The sequence below is a fragment of the Euwallacea similis genome, chromosome 28 (genome assembly GCF_039881205.1).
Source record: "Euwallacea similis isolate ESF13 chromosome 28, ESF131.1, whole genome shotgun sequence".
In the NCBI taxonomy this organism is placed as follows: Eukaryota; Metazoa; Arthropoda; class Insecta; order Coleoptera; family Curculionidae; genus Euwallacea; species Euwallacea similis.
The window spans coordinates 1,470,471-1,487,732 of record NC_089636.1 but is presented as its reverse complement, the minus strand read 5'-3'; the positions used below and the strand labels follow the sequence as shown (position 1 = coordinate 1,487,732).

Sequence of the window (17,262 nt, the reverse complement as noted above, 5' to 3'; positions counted from 1 at the left end):
AGGTAAATTCTTTTAATTTCTCCTTAAGCTGGAAACGTCGGACTCCACCTGTCACCATAAAGAATACCGGCACTGCATTTAAGGCCGTTTCTTTAATTAGAAAACTTTTTAAATTCGTTAATTTTTCCGTGAAAAGTAACTAAAGGGCGCTTTAGGATTTTAAAAAAACTTTGCTTCCTCTCTGCGCCATTTTTCAAGGCTCGGTCACGGTCGGAGAAGCTTTTTGTGGTTTTTAACCGCCAAGTTTAAAATCGCTCCTGGAAAATGGCATAAATGGGGGACAATGGCGAAAACTTTCTTTTGTGTCCAGTTGGGAAGTTTCGAGCGCCGTCTAAAGTAGATTTTTATATTTGAGGTCGCCTGGCTTCGAGTGGACACTCAAACCATCCTAACCATTCACAGCCATGTCATCACGAAGAATCACCGAATTGCGGTCACTCACACGGAACGACGGAATTGGTATTTGCATATACGTGACGTTAAGCAAACGGACATGGGTTGGTACATGTGTCAGATTAACACCGATCCCATGAAAAGCCAAGTGGGATTCCTCAATGTGGTCGGTAAGTACAGAAACTTATATCGGAAAATTACGAAATCGTGGCTTCTTTATTATTTTCAATTTGACGCACAAAGCAGCCCTCAATTTTCTTTTTATTTCATGGCGAAGCTTAATTTTCCATGCAAGTATATTGTTAGGCTCATACGTGGGGTTTTGATGTGATTATGCAGCCCTTTTATACGGACCCGCCGAATAGGGCATTTAGGACGAAACTTCGCTATAATGACTTCCTGGAGGGTGCTACGGACCTGGTAACAGTGTATATTAGTCAATGTACTGTGGGATATCGATGGCGGCAATTCTTTTAGAACCATTAACGCTAGATAGTGGTAATTTCACTCCTAGATCGCCGAGAAGTGAAAACTGAAAACTTCCAAGTTTCGCTCGCTAAAATTGCTAAAAAGGGCCATAGTGTCGTACAGGAAACCCATTATTAAAGAGGTCGACGACTTTGACAGGTACAATACGATTGTTCTAATTTTATTTCACACGAGGGGGAAAATGAAAAATGCATTTTTAGGGTATCAATCATTAATTTCCATCACTATCATTACTGAATTCATAAGTTCGACAGTAAAGATCCTCAGGTTTTTGTGCCCCAACCAAATGGGGTGAAGCGAAAATAGTAATTAAGTAGGTACATCAAAAAAATCCCAAAGTTAAAGAAAAAGGTGGATAGAGAATCAGAAAATGCTAAAATTTCTACTGTTCGAATTTTCGACGGAAAAATAATTCATCTTTGTCCATACGAAATCCATATTTCAGAGCTGTAGTATCATGAATTTCTGTTTAAATCAAAAATGTCTATAGAAGATACGAGTTTTTTCCCCTCTGCTTTAGAAACTCGAGCCCTGCTTAAAAATTTTCCCATTACTATACTTTCCATTTTCCATTAATTCTTAGTATAATTATCAACTCGAATTACTGCCCTTTCTTTTGATTACCTACAAAATTATTTTACCAAAAAACATGAAATTTAGTCCAATATACTCAAATATTTGAGAAATAAATAAATCGAACTACTCGGATAATAATGAAATTTCTTCAATATGTTTTTAATCATCGTTTAAACTCGCATTAAGGTTTCATCGTCGAGTTGCTCAAGAGAACATGAGAATATCTTTACGTTTTTGCCTCCAAGAACTTCTGTCCAAACCAACAGCACTATGACGCAATATTTCAATTCAATATCTTCAAAATTTAAAAAATTATAATAACCTTCTATAATTAAATATCTCAAAAAATCATAGTTTTCTCAAAAATGTTTACCTCCCCCATCATATTAATTTGATTTCACTGAAATTTTGAGAAACCATCTACAGTTGAATTTACACTTAAAAAATTTCAATAATTTCTTAACATTTCTTATTTTAAACGTTTCTCTGCAAACTGCTCTTCACTGTAATTCCAAATCCCTCCAATAAATTATGGATTTTTAGAAATCCTTAAAAATCCTCTATTATACAGAGAGTATCATGAGAGTATGTCAAAAATTCAGGGGTTGGATCTGTGGATGCTTTTAAGAAAAACAGTTTATATGAATATGGGTGCGTTTTTGCTTTCTATCTAAAACCGAGGGTGATAAGAACATTTTTTTCGAGTTTTCATCTAATAAGTCCGTTGCAACATAAAATATTTTTATAAAAATTGGGCGACGTAAGATAGGTGTAGAGACATCTTTTAAGGGTAAAAACCATGTTCTTAGTTTCATCAATGAGGTTTCCATTGATTTGATGTTTTATAATTTAATGATTAAAGATTTCAACAGGTTTCTCACAATCTCTGCATTTCAACACATCTGGGTAAAATAGTATGATGGTTAAAATCTTTTAAATTTTGGGAATCTTTCACATTCTATAATTGAGATGCTTAGGATTTCATCAGTTTTTCTCAACATTTTTCCTCTCAACCAGCTAGTTGCATCAATTTCTTTCATAGCTGAAAAACCTTTAACATTTACATGGAATTATATGCAATTGCATTGAAAACTGTCCTGCATTGTAACTTCAATTTGTTTCAATGTCCTAAAAATTTCCAAATATTGTAAACTTTTTGTAAACAAACTGCTTAGAAAATAAGTTTTTTCTAAAAATTCCTACTCCTAAATAGCTGTTTGCTGAGCTGCGCAGCAATGAAACATCGACTTATTTCAACATCTCATACAAATATTGAGAAAACCTTAACATTCCAGAATCAAATTGCTAAGGAAATCATGAGCTTTTCTCAATCCAAAAACATCAGTGCATAGCTATGTTCTTATGAAATATCGAATTATTAAAATTCCGATCCCAAAATTTTTGAAAAATGTTTAATCTTGTATCGACAAATTCAGGAAGGCATAAAATGATCTCAACATTACTGCTTCTAAGTAGCTCATGGCGAAGTTTATTTCCTATCAGTAAGCTTCAAGACGTTTTAATGTAAAAAAATATTTATTGTCGGTTTTTCCAGGAGTTTTCCTTTGAGGAATTAAACGTGGAGAAGGGAAATGAAATTTTCCAGAAGATTTTGAAATGTTCTTAACATTCTATAGTCAGACTGTTCAGGAAATCCTGAATTTTTCGCAAAATTGCTACTCCCAAATGGATATTTGCAGAGCTGTACTACCGTCAAACATCGATTTACTTCAACATCGTATACAAATTTTGAAAAAAACCTTAGCATTCCATAATCAAATTGCTCAGGAAATCATGAGTTTTTCTCAATCCAAATATACTCCTGTTCCAGGAAGCTTCAAGATACTTCGGTGTAAATTTTTTTTATTGTCGACGTTTCCACAAGCTCTCCTTTGAGGAATTAAATGAGGAAGGGGGAAACGAAATTTGCCAGGATGTAAAAGATGCTGAAATCTGCGAACTAGAAAACTATCCAACAATAGACAAAATATGTACTTTTTGGAGCATTTCGTAATACCATGTCCCGGCATGCAAAAAGTATTAAAATACGAAACTTCGACTTTTTAATCACAGTAAATTCGGCTTCTAGATCCTCATAATAATATATAAAATCTCCTCTTAATCTAATCAAAGTTTTAATGGCTTACGTTGGAAATTAAATTTTCAAGAGGACTAAGCTTCGTAAACTCTGGAAACCTAGGCTTAATTTCACCTCCAACAACATGGGTCGTAAGATATCTAGCTGCATAGTAATTAAGAGTAAATTGTGTGGACCTCTAGGAAACAAAACCTGAGCTATAATTTCTTCTCCTTTTTCTTGCTGCTTAGCTTGAGATGAGTTAATCCATTAATTTCCAGTTCCTCCGGATATCCTGGATTACCCCACAAGCGCTGACATGGTAGTCAGGGAAGGTTTGAATGTGTCTTTGCAATGCGCAGCAACAGGTTCTCCGATACCCACAATATCATGGAGGAGGGAGGGGGGAGAGGTCCTTACCTTACCCAACGGTCAAGATGGTAAGTTTCACTTAAAATTAATACACACTTCTGAACCCAAATAAAACTCATCAAGTGCGTTAGAGTGTAGGAGGGTGAACTTTGGAGAATTAGTTCTTACATTGTTAGCTCGACGCAAACATACATTAACTAATTAAAAGTTTGCTTTGCAATATTACTGCACGGATTTAATTGGGAAGCCCTGATGAGATGTAAAGTTCCCCATCTCGCATGGAGTTATTATTATACCCGGAGTTGCGTTTCCGGACTAGTTTATTAAAACAAAAAAAGTTTGTTTTCGTGTTTTTGTCGCCTTCTGTTATCCGTCTGGGCTTCACCATTCAATTACGTTTTTTCCTCTCACGACTTGTTTGAACTCAACCAAAGTTGATTGGAAATCGATGTCCTTAATCCAAGACAATTACGATTTCTCCCATTCACATTTATAAATATCCTCAAATTCCCCATTAAAATTCGTTTAACCCGAGAAGCGCCTTTCAATTTAAGTTGGTAGAAACGCCTGAGCGGCGGCAGATAATGAAACACGTCAAAAGAATAAAGGAATTTCGTGCTAATTTATAACGAATGTGCTCCCGCGATTCAGTTCGACCGAACACAAATCAATTCAATGGGATTTTTCAGGATTCAAAATACCCTTGGGGAATATTCGAGTGCTTCATTATCCAATATGACTTCATCTCTCAGGAGTGGTCCAATGAAAACGCTAAAATTGGAGCAAGTACCTAACTTGCTATACTCAATTAGGAACCACTTCAAAGAAACCACATTTTTCCCGTTGCTTTTACTTGTTTTAAAACAAAGTTCTCGGCACAATGGAGTGAGACTTAAGATCCCTGTACATCAAATTAAAGTCAGCTTCGACACTTCAAATATTTGTCCCTTGTACAATATATTATATCGGGATGTGATTCCAAGAATAAAGAGTGGAAACACGGGCAGTGGAAGAATCTTAATCCGCTTGATAAAACAGTATTTCCTTTGAGAATTTCTGTCCCAAAAAGCTTTTTAGAGTTGGATCCTTTTAAATTTTTAAAGAAGGGAAAGCTTTATCCTACAATATCGAAGTAATGAAACACGGAGTAATGAAACGAACTCCGTCGGTATTGTGTTAAATTTACAATGGCTCGTTTTTTGGTTAGCAGGGTTAAAATTTACCCTTCAATTTGTTTCCTTTTGTGCGCCAATGAACTCTCCTTTTATAATAAGCACCATCCTGCGAAACTACTTTACAGAAACTGTCTAATGTGTTAACTCATTTTGTACCCCAACAAGAAACAGTTCCTTGTCGATTGAAATTTGTAAACTGGAGGAAATACTTATCTCTAGTTCCGCTTGAGTAAATTTAGCTTGTTGCGAAATTGCTTCAGTTCTCGTTTGCTATTTACAGTAATCAACTAGTGTAATGAGATAAAAATCTAGGGCAGATTTGCAATTAATTTCATTCTATATACTGTGTCCGACGTGCAGAAAGTCAATATGGGAATGTCGTCAACTGTAGTAGATGCAGACTTGGTTAAATCGAAGAAAAGTCGTCCGTTTAAGGTAGTCGTTTCGCGGTGCGATTTGGACTTTTAGTTAGTTATTTCGAAAAACATACGTAACAAGTGTGGGAAGTGGTAGTTTTGCGCACGCGATGGCTGCAAGGCCGAACGACGCGAAGCGGAATTCGGATACATAAACTGGTCGGAGTGAACTGTGCAGAGGACATATTCTTTAAAGAAGTACAGAGGTAGTTCTTGGAATCAACCACTGAAAACTAAGAATTTCGCCTAAACCGTCTTCCCATCTTATCATTACAAAAAAAAACTGTTCTTTGGCATATGATGGCCGTAGCTTTGAGTATTTCTTCCATAAGTTGAAATATTCTCCCTTTTCTACCCCTTTGGCAATTATGAAACTTCTGTTAATAAAAAGAGGGCCCCCATTTAATGGCCCCTTAATCCGTCCCAAAATCCACCATTACATGCTAATATCAAAGTCATTTGATCCAATTCTGCAAGCGAGTGAAATATATTTTTTACTGCGTATCATCATTTTTTCTAGCTTTCGTATGCGGCGTAGATCGATTTAAGTAATTTTTTTCATCCCTTGCACCTGCCACTGCTTTATTACAGTTTTAATATCCGATTGCGTCTTGTATTCCCCGTATAACGGGAGAATTTGCCTTTTTAATACTCACTATCTTAGTACCCCCTCAGTCGGTCAAAAACAGGGAAAAGCTAAATTTTCTATAGGCAGTGGCGGAGCTAGGGGTACACTTTTGCCTGTTTTATATTTTACCTTTTTCGGCGCGGCATTGATTTTTGTGCAACATTTAAAATTATTAACTTATAATATCTATCAAAATTAGTGGCATGTTTTGTTTTTCAATGTCTCTACAATATTTCAGTTTTCTTTTCTATGAGCATCTTGATATCCGGGATTTTAACAACGACGAAAGGATCTTTAACTTCAATTTTCTCACTTGTTAAGTGGATAAGTTCCTTTCGGCGACAAGCTCCTGCTAGGCCAAATGTACTGGAAACGTTCATCCTTAGGTATATTTCGTTGGCAGCTTCTTTAATCGATTTTATTCTTCTGTGAAAGTCTTAGATTTTTTTTGTTCTTAACCAAGATTCTGCTTTTTTCGCTAAGACTCCTATTTAAGTTGATCTTGAATCATTTCTTCTTTTGAATATTTTCTACAAAAATAATTTTAGAAATGATGACCTTCATAGTCCCATATCTCTACAAGGGAATCTTGAGTCTAGAATTGACTTAAATTGACAGTTTTTCTTATGGACTTTAATACTGAAGTGTATATATTAAATATCTTCAAAAATATATACAGGGTAGCCCGATTAAAACTTTGCACCTCGATTTTCAGTATTCAAAATGAAAATGTGTAAAAATGCTCAGACTCGTCGATTTTTGCTTTGAGGAGGCAATTTTCTATTGTACTCTCAAACATTCACTTCCATCCCTCAACAGGGGCTACAGTTACCTCCAACATTTTCAATAGGAAGGGATGTCGAGTGATACCTTATTTTTAAGGTAGTTGTACCCTTATTATAATCTCCAAGTTTAAAGTCACTGCCATTATCCCCGTTGATATGACACCTTGTCAAAATCTGCGGGGAAAAAAGTTTTTAGTTAATAATTAATTTATCACAATAAGACTTCAAAATGAGGATAGGAAGACCTTTAAACTTGAGATATCGCTACCCTGTATAATAATTGATTTGCGAGGTGTTGCGAACGTTTTATACACTGTGGTGCGGATTAGAATTTTTACCCATACGATGTTGTAATAACCAAAATTTCTTGCGTTTCAGGTCCAACTTTCGAAGGTCCCACCCTGAACATCACTAAAGTAAATCGCCTCCACATGGGCCCCTACTTATGCATCGCGTCCAACGGAGTTCCTCCTTCAGTGAGCAAACGAATAATGCTGATCGTTCATTGTAAGTATCTCTTATTTAACAAAATTACGTCAAAGCAAGAAAAGTAAAGCGTTCCCGGGTAAATTAGCTTTATCCAGTTCGTCTAATTATAGTAAGTCCGTAATCGCTTCGGAACTCGAAATACTACCTGGAAAAACGAAATAAAACAAGCAGAAAGTTCTCAGATTTTGAGCAGTAATTTATAACGGCAATAAAACTTTTTAATCCACATGGAGCATATAATTCCGGAACTTCTGCATATTGTAAATTATTTACTGCGGAGCGGAAAATGAAAGATTTGGCCTCGAAGTTTTAGGCAAAAGTTTGTCTGGTTTTTGAATTAAAGTCCAAATAAAAATTACGAATTCCCTTAGAAGTTAAAAATGAGAAGCTGAGACCTAGATATGAATATTAATTGCATCTTTTCCAGGAATAATATAACTTTGCAACAACTCATTTAGCTAATTTGCCCAACTTGCAGTTCCACCAATGATAGAGATCCCAAACCAACTGGTGGGGGCTGAGCAAGCCCAAACCATCACCCTGTATTGCAACTCTGAGGCTTATCCCAAATCAATCAACTACTGGATCAATAAGAATGGACAAATTATTTCATCAAGTGAGTATTCGGATAGGTGAGAACCTGAAACAACCCCTCACCAACCTAAATAAGACCTGTTAACACCCAACATCCGAATTCCAACTAAAGTTGTATTTACCCACTCTCGACAATACTGCGAAATCGGAACGCACGAGCATTAATTTGAGGAATATTTGAGTAAAGGCTTTTAGAAGAGGAGGAGGGAGATGTTTGCAATTGCAGTTCGGTTATCACATCGTTTTCTGCCCTAACTCTCATTCGCTAAAGTAAACTTCATATTATTTATCCAACACCTGCAGCTGCGAAATAGTGGAAACGTGATTCATTGCCGAAGTTTAAACCGGATATATCTTCGAAATGGATAATTAGTGTTTGCCCTTTGTCAGTTTCAGTTCTGGATTTTTATAATTAGAGTGGAATTTCTACTCACGTATAATGGTGATGATGAAGAGGAGCAGAAGTCATGCATTGTTCGAGAAGAGCTGTTACCACCAGAATAGGCAATTGAAAATTCTCTAGCAAACACTGGCAAAATTGGTTAAAAGTGTGGCTAGAAGTTGTTCGATCTGGCTGAAAATAGTTGCTTTTCAAAGCAATTTTTCGTAACCATAAGGGACCCACAAACTGGACAATTTTTCATTCAGAGTTCAAGAAAATTGTTATGTCAAGTTTTTATGGTTTTTTTAGCATTGACGCCTCGCACACAATTAGAAATTGTTAGTGAGGTGTAAGTGCGGAGTAATGGAGTAACTAATTTGGTCGAAAACTTTACTGACGTTCCATCAACATTAAATAGGAGATTTTGTTTGAAGACCCTTTAAAACTCTCTAAACAGCTCTTTGAAATTTGGAGCTTTTCCAAATCAAGTGGAAAAGGAATTAGTTATTCCAGTATTGCTCAATTCGTTTCCGAAAGCATTTGAGAGAGTCACCTAAACAACTTATTTACTAGTTCAAGCATATGCATTTTGTATAGTTATGTGAAGGGCAAATCAACTCAAACAGCATTGTTCGCTTCTACAAAATATTAATCTCATAAGAGGAAACGAAGATACTCAGTTTTCATCCAAAAACTTCCTTAGAGCTTCATCAAAAACATCCTCTATAGTATGCTTCTTCCACATATCTACTTTCGTTTTTTGGGTTTCTCCTGTTTGAGTTTAGGTTCCTTTTTAGAAGTACACGATTTTCTTTATTTTTCTTTATCAACACAGCATCGTCACTTTGCCTAAAAGTTTCAAAATCTCTCCCTTATATTTGTCCATTTTGTCTTTTATCAATTTTTCTTGCTCACTTTTAATTTTCTCCTCTTTGCTGCTTTTACTGTCTAAAGAATCAACGCCGACTCTGAATTGGCATTAAGATTTGGCGGTAAACGTCCCTTTCAAATTGTTAAATTTTTTGACCAGCCCCATCCTCATTATTGCCATGATACTTTTTGCTTCTGCAGTCTCTTCTTTTCATTTCAAATTTCTTGTGAATTTTCTGGATATCTTTACTTTCTCTACCTACTTTTTCGACTTTGTTAAAATTTTGTGCGTGCGTTTCAAAGAAGCTTTGACCAGTACAAAAAGGCATTGCTAAGCAATATGGATTAATTCTCCCCAACAAAAAAGGAGGAGTTCCAGCCAGACCTTCAATGCTTAAAAGAGATACCCACAGGTATATTTCTAGTTCTATTTAAGGCTTTCAACATCATAAGCTAGAGAATTCTAATAGAACACCTTGGCATCAAGGGCAATCCTCTTAAATAGGTAGAGTCCTATTTGCTTGCTAGGGACTAAATCGGTGTAACTCATACAGGTTGCAATAGAAGTATGTCAAGAAGGTTTACAATCAACCATGGAGTCACCCAACGGAGCATACTGGGTTAGATTTGATACGTACCATTAGTACCCATGTTGATGGCGGTATTTTCTTAATATCGAGTATAGGCTGCAATAAGCTTGATCACGATGCTGATTCCTGATAAAGCTCCATTACATGATATTGTAACATACTTTTTTGAATAAAGATTATGATCATCGTCAAGATAGGTGCAGTACAAAGTACAAAAGACACAAAAGCGGCTTTGCTTTGAGTACAATGCGGAATCCCTCAATGTACAGTAATACAAATACAAAAAATTACAAGCACAAAGCCGCAAAATTCGAAGATACAATTTAACTACTGAAAATCAATTCTTTCTTTAGATGAGAAATATGATCCAATTTTGGTGGACAACGCCTACAAAATCCTCATGAGACTGACCATAAGAGATGTCAACACCACTGATTACGGAGCTTACAAGTGTGTGGCAAAAAACTCGCTAGGAGAGACTGATGGCACTATAAAACTTTACTGTAAGTCCCTGCAAACTGATAAAATATAGGCGTCGATCTTGTTAAAAATAATGAATGAGAATTAATATTAAATGCTCAATGCTCCAATGTAATTGCTCAATGCTCAAATATAATTTCAATAATATTCCAAGTGCCACTGCATAATAAATCCTGTAGCAACTGATATTTGAATCGCGCAATAAAATATTTCGTTAATGGAATTTATTTGCATATAAAATTGAAACATATACCTAAAGTAGTATAACGAATTCATAATTATGAATTTTTACATGGCCAAGTGCGCTGAAATAAAACTGTTTCCGGCCGCGCAGTGTCATGATTCGTTTATCATAGAGTATATAGAGCCAGCTTATTAGTCTAGGAAATGACTCCGTGAACTTAATTTCATTTTGTTTCCATATTCCGGGTATAAATTTCATAAAAAGAGAAACGGAATGAAACATAAAGAAGCTGTTGCGCCATAAATTTAAAACCACTTCGGGCTAAAATATATTTTTATTAAAAACCTGTTCAAACTGTCTTGTTTCCCATGAGGAAAAGATTTTTCCCTCGGGGATACAATAAACTTTCACAAAGCTTTATCCTGCACTTTCATATTTTTATTAAACAATGTCACGTCAAATAATGAAATATCGATTCATATTTTTTAATGTCAGATGAAAAGATCGTCTGTGCTGATGCTTTTAGGCACAAATAATAAAACCAACTTTTATGAATAATACTTATATTATGTATTTTATTTCGTAACGTTACATTAAGGGAACGAATTTTCCTTTTTATTTGATTTGGAGCATGTAGATAATATGGAAATATGTGCTCCTCCAACGGCATGCTAATATTAAATTTTGAGCTGTTTGTCAAGGCGGAGGTTGATTATAAAAGCGGTCTTTACATGGTGGAAGCTTTCAGAAATCTCTGGTGAACGCGCAAAATTTATCGCCTCAAATTTTTTTGGTAATTTCAGCCCTACCTAGCCCATCAACCACAAAACCGCCAACCACGAGGATAACCAAGCTGCCATCTGCAAAAAGCACAAGTGAGTACAACGCGATGAGTAGTCACAGATCTCGGAAACCGCAAAAATTATGATTTAAAAAATAGTGCAAGAATTTGTATGTTTTTTTTTTAAATCAGACTTCTATCTTATTTTAGCTGTTCCAAAGCCTCGGATTAGGCAACAGAAAGACAGCTTAGACCTCAACGTCAATGAAATCAAAACCCAAGAAATCGTCAAAGAAAAAGGTAAAAAAACCCAATTAAACTTTACCTGAAGATATTTTAGAGCCTATAAAACGTAAATTAGTGCGTATCTAAAAAATTATTAAATCTATTTGTCGTCTAACAATAAATCTGTCATTCAGAAGAGCTTTAAATGTGGAAATTGCGAAAAACGTGGGACTTAGGCAGCTTTTCATAGCTTAGACGAAGCCGTATCAGTTTTAAGAAGAATTATATAAGGGTGTCTAAATTTAAAAGTTTTAAATTCCTCGGTTTACACGTTATCTTCATGAAACAAAAATAGTTGGTTCAAGTGAAGACGCTTAGAGTTAATACCAAAAAACATTTTTTTTAATCAGGATAAAGATGCGCATCTAATACAATAATAATATATTCACCTCGTTAATACACAGGACGTTAAGTTATAACAGTCGCAGTTTTATCTCGTAGGTCTTTGCTCTAAATGCAGGGGTATTAGAAAAGGTTTTACATCTTACTTGGAACACCCTGTACAAGAGAATTAATAGCAAACTTTGCCAAAAGATGGTTGGATTCTTCAGTACTTAATTTTTTTATTTAACTCCATCCACTTCAGAAGCTGTGTAACTGTGTGCTGTGAAGCTGCTGAAGCTGTGAAGTTGTGAAGCCTGTGTGTGTGTGTGTAATTTGCTTACTGGATGCCTATTTTCTATAGAATTTGTACGAAACAGATGTCTTGTCGTGGTAATAATGCAGCAAGATACTTACGAGTAGAAAAACGTTCACTAAGAAGGTAGTAAAGCGGTTAAAAAGAATGTTAAAGAGAAAATTATTGAAATTCGGGCTGATTCCTTTGTCAAACTGAAAGAAAACTTGATTTTCTTTTAAGTACAAATCCATGTCTTCTCTACTTGAAACTAAGTCACAAGTTTTCGCACAGGTTTTGTTCAAAGAGAATTTAATGGGAGCACCCTCCCACCACATCTCTTAGCCCACCAGCTTTGCCTTGCACATGATAGAGTAGGTACTGGTTCGCATATTACCTGTAAAGCAAGATGACTGTCACCAATAAATAAATAGATTGCCTATTTTATCACTACATTTATTACTTAAATAAAGCAGGAAGGATCGTTGTCTATCTCCTTCATAAAATGAACGGACGGCGGAAGCCACTATTTTAGGATCCCTTTTCCGTCACTCCAGACCTCGTTAAACAAATATGGCCTGGTCGAAATTAAGACATATAAGTGTGAATGAGATAGAAAATTTACCGTGTGTCCCCAGATAAGTAAACCGAGTCTTATAAAAGGTAAAAAAATTCGATTTAAACGTTCATTTCTTGGAATTTAACTCTGTTTGGTTAAAAACTAATTTCTAACATAATTTCACTTTTAGAAAATCAAGTATGTTTTCAAAATTTTCAAAAAACCTATTTTTTGCAAAGTGTCTTTTCTGTGGTAAATACTATATAATTTTATTAAGAAAAGTTGTTTAGAATCGGGACTTTGGCCCAAACACCAAATTTGAAAATCCTCGACCACCTTTGATTTCTCACATTTTGTTGTATTGTATTGTATCCATAGCAATATGAATCTGTTAAATTTAAGACACGCACGTTACTTTATTAAAATTAAACTATTTCTCAGACACAATATTAACATTAGATAAAAAGATTTACTTGATTTGGTGCTATGAAACTGACGAAAAATCAATAAATATGGTTATTGCTTTACTTAATAAAAAAATATCCAAACGTTGCCATTAACAAAAGTACTGATAGGCGTTTAGTCAAGAGATTTCTTACAACAGGAAACGTTCATTATAAGAAGAAACAACCAAAAACCTATGATGAATCTGATGCTAGTACTTTAATTGCTTTAAATTCAATAGACACAAATCTAAAAACATCAGTAAAAAAGCAAAGTGTATATACGAACATAAGTAAAACACAGTTACAAACAATTTATAAAGCAAACCATATTTATCCACATAAAACCAAATTTTGTTACCCTTTGAAAGAAGGTGACAAAGCAAAACAGTTCCAGTTTTTTTTGTCTTCTTTAGAGGTAATTTTGGAAAACAGAAATTTTCATAAACTAATAATTTTTCCTGACAAAGGTACTTTTACCACAAATGGTGTCCCGTTGTCGCAAAACTCTCGATATTGGAGTGAAGCAACCCCTGCTATATAATTAATGCAAAAAGGCAATATTTTAAAAATGTGAATATTTGATATGCCATGTCATACGAGCTAGGCATCAACATTTCTTCGTCGAAGGAAGATTAATTCAGCATAGTTATTTACAAATTCTCGAAAGGTTTATTGACAAACTTCCTTGAAATATTCAACAGTCGCATTTCTTTCAAAATGGCGGTTGCCTTACCCATTCTTCACAAATGATTACTAATTAGCTATATGATCAATGTAGTAAAAGATGGTTTGGGATAATGAACCAGACATCTTGGCCACCCAGATCCCCAGACCTTACGATAATGGATTTTTTTATTTGGAAAATAATGCAACAAATAATTTATGAAGAATACATTTCAAACGAAACAAAAATATTAAAAACTAGGATAACACAGGCAACGTGATTAATTCCTAGAGAACACGTACAGGCAGCTTTTAAAGAATTCCGACACCGTATTGAAAAATATGCAAATTTAAGAGGAGATTTAGCGGAGCTTTAGAGTTAATGCGGAATTATTACTTTTTTTAAATTACCTAATGATAATAGTTTATCATTTTAATGAAAAAAAAATTTGTAAAAGCTAAATTCTTTAATTTGAAAAATACAAGAAAATGTGACAAATCAAATTTGATTTATAGGCGTAAGTCCCGATTCTAAACAACTTTCCTTAATAACATTATGTCGTATTTGACACAAAAAAAAACTTTGTTCTGTAGAAAAATAGGTTTTTTGAAAATTTGCAAGACATACGTGATTTTCTAAAAGTGAAATTATGTTAGAAATTAATTTTTAACCAAGTAAGGCAGCCCCCAGAAAATTAAAATTTAAATCGAGCATTTCTTACCTTTTACAAGCTCCAACTTACCTACCTATCCGGGGACACATGGTATATTTTTCTTCTAAATTTCAAGCTTTCATGTGTCCGCTGATTTTTGACCCTGTTAAAGGACCCGGAAATTAGCGACACCGTTATAGGGTCACGTTTTTCCTGTCCCCTTGTTTTGATTACATTGTCCCCTTCTACTTGCATATTATATGTTATTTTTCCTCATTGTTTGTTGGAGTACCTACCTTAATTAAGGTGGCTTCGTCATGCAAGTTGCATTTCCATAAATAAAATACGAAGGGAAGGAAAAGGAAATTTGGAAAACTACGTGGAAGTTATAATATAGCTTAAGGAATGCAAATGTATGCGAAATATAACAGACTCAAATTGGTGGGAAAACAGGCTTAATTAATTCCCAAGCCTTGAGTTTTTGTGTAACAAATTAGGAAGTCGTTTTGAAAATACATGAAGCCAAATTGACAAAAGTTTCTATAGCAAGGGCTAAATTATAAAAATCGAAACCCCTTCCATTATTTTATGTAATTCCAAGACAATGAGCACGTTTTCCTGGTGGACTTGAAAAAAACTTGTAGTCCTTAAGGATTTGAATTAAGACGAAAAGTTTGTGGTGGCTTTAAAAGGATCTTTAAAATCATTTATGTCGAATCATTTTTGAATTTCACGTCTTACTCTTTGTTTCACTTTTTAAAATGTTGGGGGTTGCTACCAAACAGGAAATACGACGCAGAAATGAGGAAGAAATTCTGAAGAAGGAAAAGAAAAATCCTGCGTTGAATTAAATTTCCTTAGGGCCAAGTTTTATTTAATGTCTGTGCCAAATACCAGTCACAGACATTAAATAAAACTGATGATAACTCCCACATGATGAAGATCGCAAGAAAGAGCAAGAACGGAGTAGTATAAAATAAAACACGTGGATTCTGGTAATAGATGTCATTGACGATAATACTTACCTTGAACCTTGTGCAGAAAGTGGTTTTATACAGGGTGGTTCAAATTGGAAATACGTGTATCTTGAAAAATATAAGAGATAGGCAAATGGTTAAATGTGCAAAGCTCAATGGTTGTTCGAGTAGGTTTACAAAAAAATTTTGTTTTTTCTGTTTGATTTTTTTTTCAAAAATCAAAAAAGTTGCATTTTCGAAAAAGTGCTGTAATTTTCCCAATTTAAAATATTTTGAAATCTGTAACAACATTGTTGAGGTAACATTTTGCGAGCTAGTCACCTGTGCATTAACCTTTTACTTACAACGGTTCGGTTCTAAGTATCAGCATCAACTTGATTTTTCGTTTGCGGTTTTGATAGTACTTGCACTGTCATTCTTAGAACAGAAACATCATAACTGAAAATTAAATGTACAAGTGAATAGCTCGCAAGAAATTGCTTTTTCCTGTTTTACAAGTTTTAATTTTTTTTTATTTGAAAACTTATAGCGCTTTTTCGAAAATACAAATTTTGAGTTTTTAAAAAAATCACTGAATAACGAAAGAACAAAACACGATTTTAAAACGTAATCGAACTGGCCATTAAATTCCCTTCAATTTCTTTTATTCCATCGTTTTTCTGTCTATTGTAGTTCTTAAAATACCCATAGTTTCAATTTGGGCTACACTGTATATAAAGTAAAATGTGTTCTTTTTTGACCTAAATTCTGGCACTTCGTGGTAGAACTTAAAACGTTTACGTATCTACAGATAAATAACAAATTGCGTTAAATATCGCCCCAATTCAACAGTTACAACAATAACTTTATTTTTTTTCTAGATCACACTCTCACAAGTGATAGATCTGATGGGCGACAAATGGGAAAATTGAGTGATTCTGAAGGGGGTCTAACATTCTCCTCATCTGAGACTATATGTACACGACGAAATTTAAGCTTCCACATCACGTTAGCAATATTTATTGTAACAATAACTAACACTTAGTTAATGAGGCCTTAGCATTAGTTTGGGAGTTGTAAAAAAAAATTTTTTACGCGAAGTGTGGCAATACCTCCTTAATTTGAGTTCAGTGTAAAAAAATGATATATTTTGAAGTCTATACAGTATGTAATGAAGGAGGTGACGGATGAATAAGGCATTGTAATCAGAACGGTAAAATTCCACTATAACTAATGTATTTTCTAAGGCCGTGTATATATCTCCTAAGGAAAAGGATAATTCAGAGTTATTGCTTAAGATGTAAATAGAACTGAATATACTAAGTAGTACCTTCAAAATAGTATTGGTGGTATCTACATTGTTTAATAGTGTAAAGATTAATATAAGAAGAAGCTTTCTGAGTGTAAAATATCTAATGTACATTTGAATTTCCCACTGAAACAGAAATAAATATTTCTTTGTAGGAAGACAGTTTCCATCACGACCTTTCCCTCAATAGGTTTCTATATTGGTGCTTACGGAACTAACAAAAATTGGCTGTAAAATGTTTGAAAAAATCAATAGAAAATTTCCTCTCTCATTTCTCTTTTACCGAACCATTTAGTCAACCATTTCTTTTCTTATTTTCTTCTACCATTTTCGCCATCCCCCCCCCCCCCCCCCCCCCCCCTCCTTCCATCTACCCAACTGCCCACATGGTCAACCATTCTCTTGCCGCATTTCGACGATTTAATTTGATTATTTATTTTATATTTTTCAATGAAAATACTGCAAATTCATCACACTGTCCCCATAGCAACATA

At 34.6% G+C, this 17,262-nt stretch overlaps 1 protein-coding gene across 1 annotated transcript in view; it reads left to right on the top strand.

The window, feature by feature from the left end:
- The window catches only part of LOC136417360 (lachesin-like), a 79,779-nt gene extending 62,857 nt beyond the window's left edge, over nt 1–16,922 (top strand). Inside the window, exons 4-11 of the mRNA XM_066403030.1 lie at nt 356–563; nt 3,817–3,975; nt 7,290–7,418; nt 7,879–8,016; nt 10,190–10,339; nt 11,304–11,375; nt 11,492–11,581; nt 16,341–16,922. Of these exons, the coding sequence (XP_066259127.1) occupies nt 356–563; nt 3,817–3,975; nt 7,290–7,418; nt 7,879–8,016; nt 10,190–10,339; nt 11,304–11,375; nt 11,492–11,581; nt 16,341–16,504 (1,110 nt within the window). The 3' untranslated portion in view covers nt 16,505–16,922. The remainder of the gene's footprint in view (nt 1–355; nt 564–3,816; nt 3,976–7,289; nt 7,419–7,878; nt 8,017–10,189; nt 10,340–11,303; nt 11,376–11,491; nt 11,582–16,340) is intronic.
- Nucleotides 16,923–17,262: the final 340 nt, after the last annotated feature.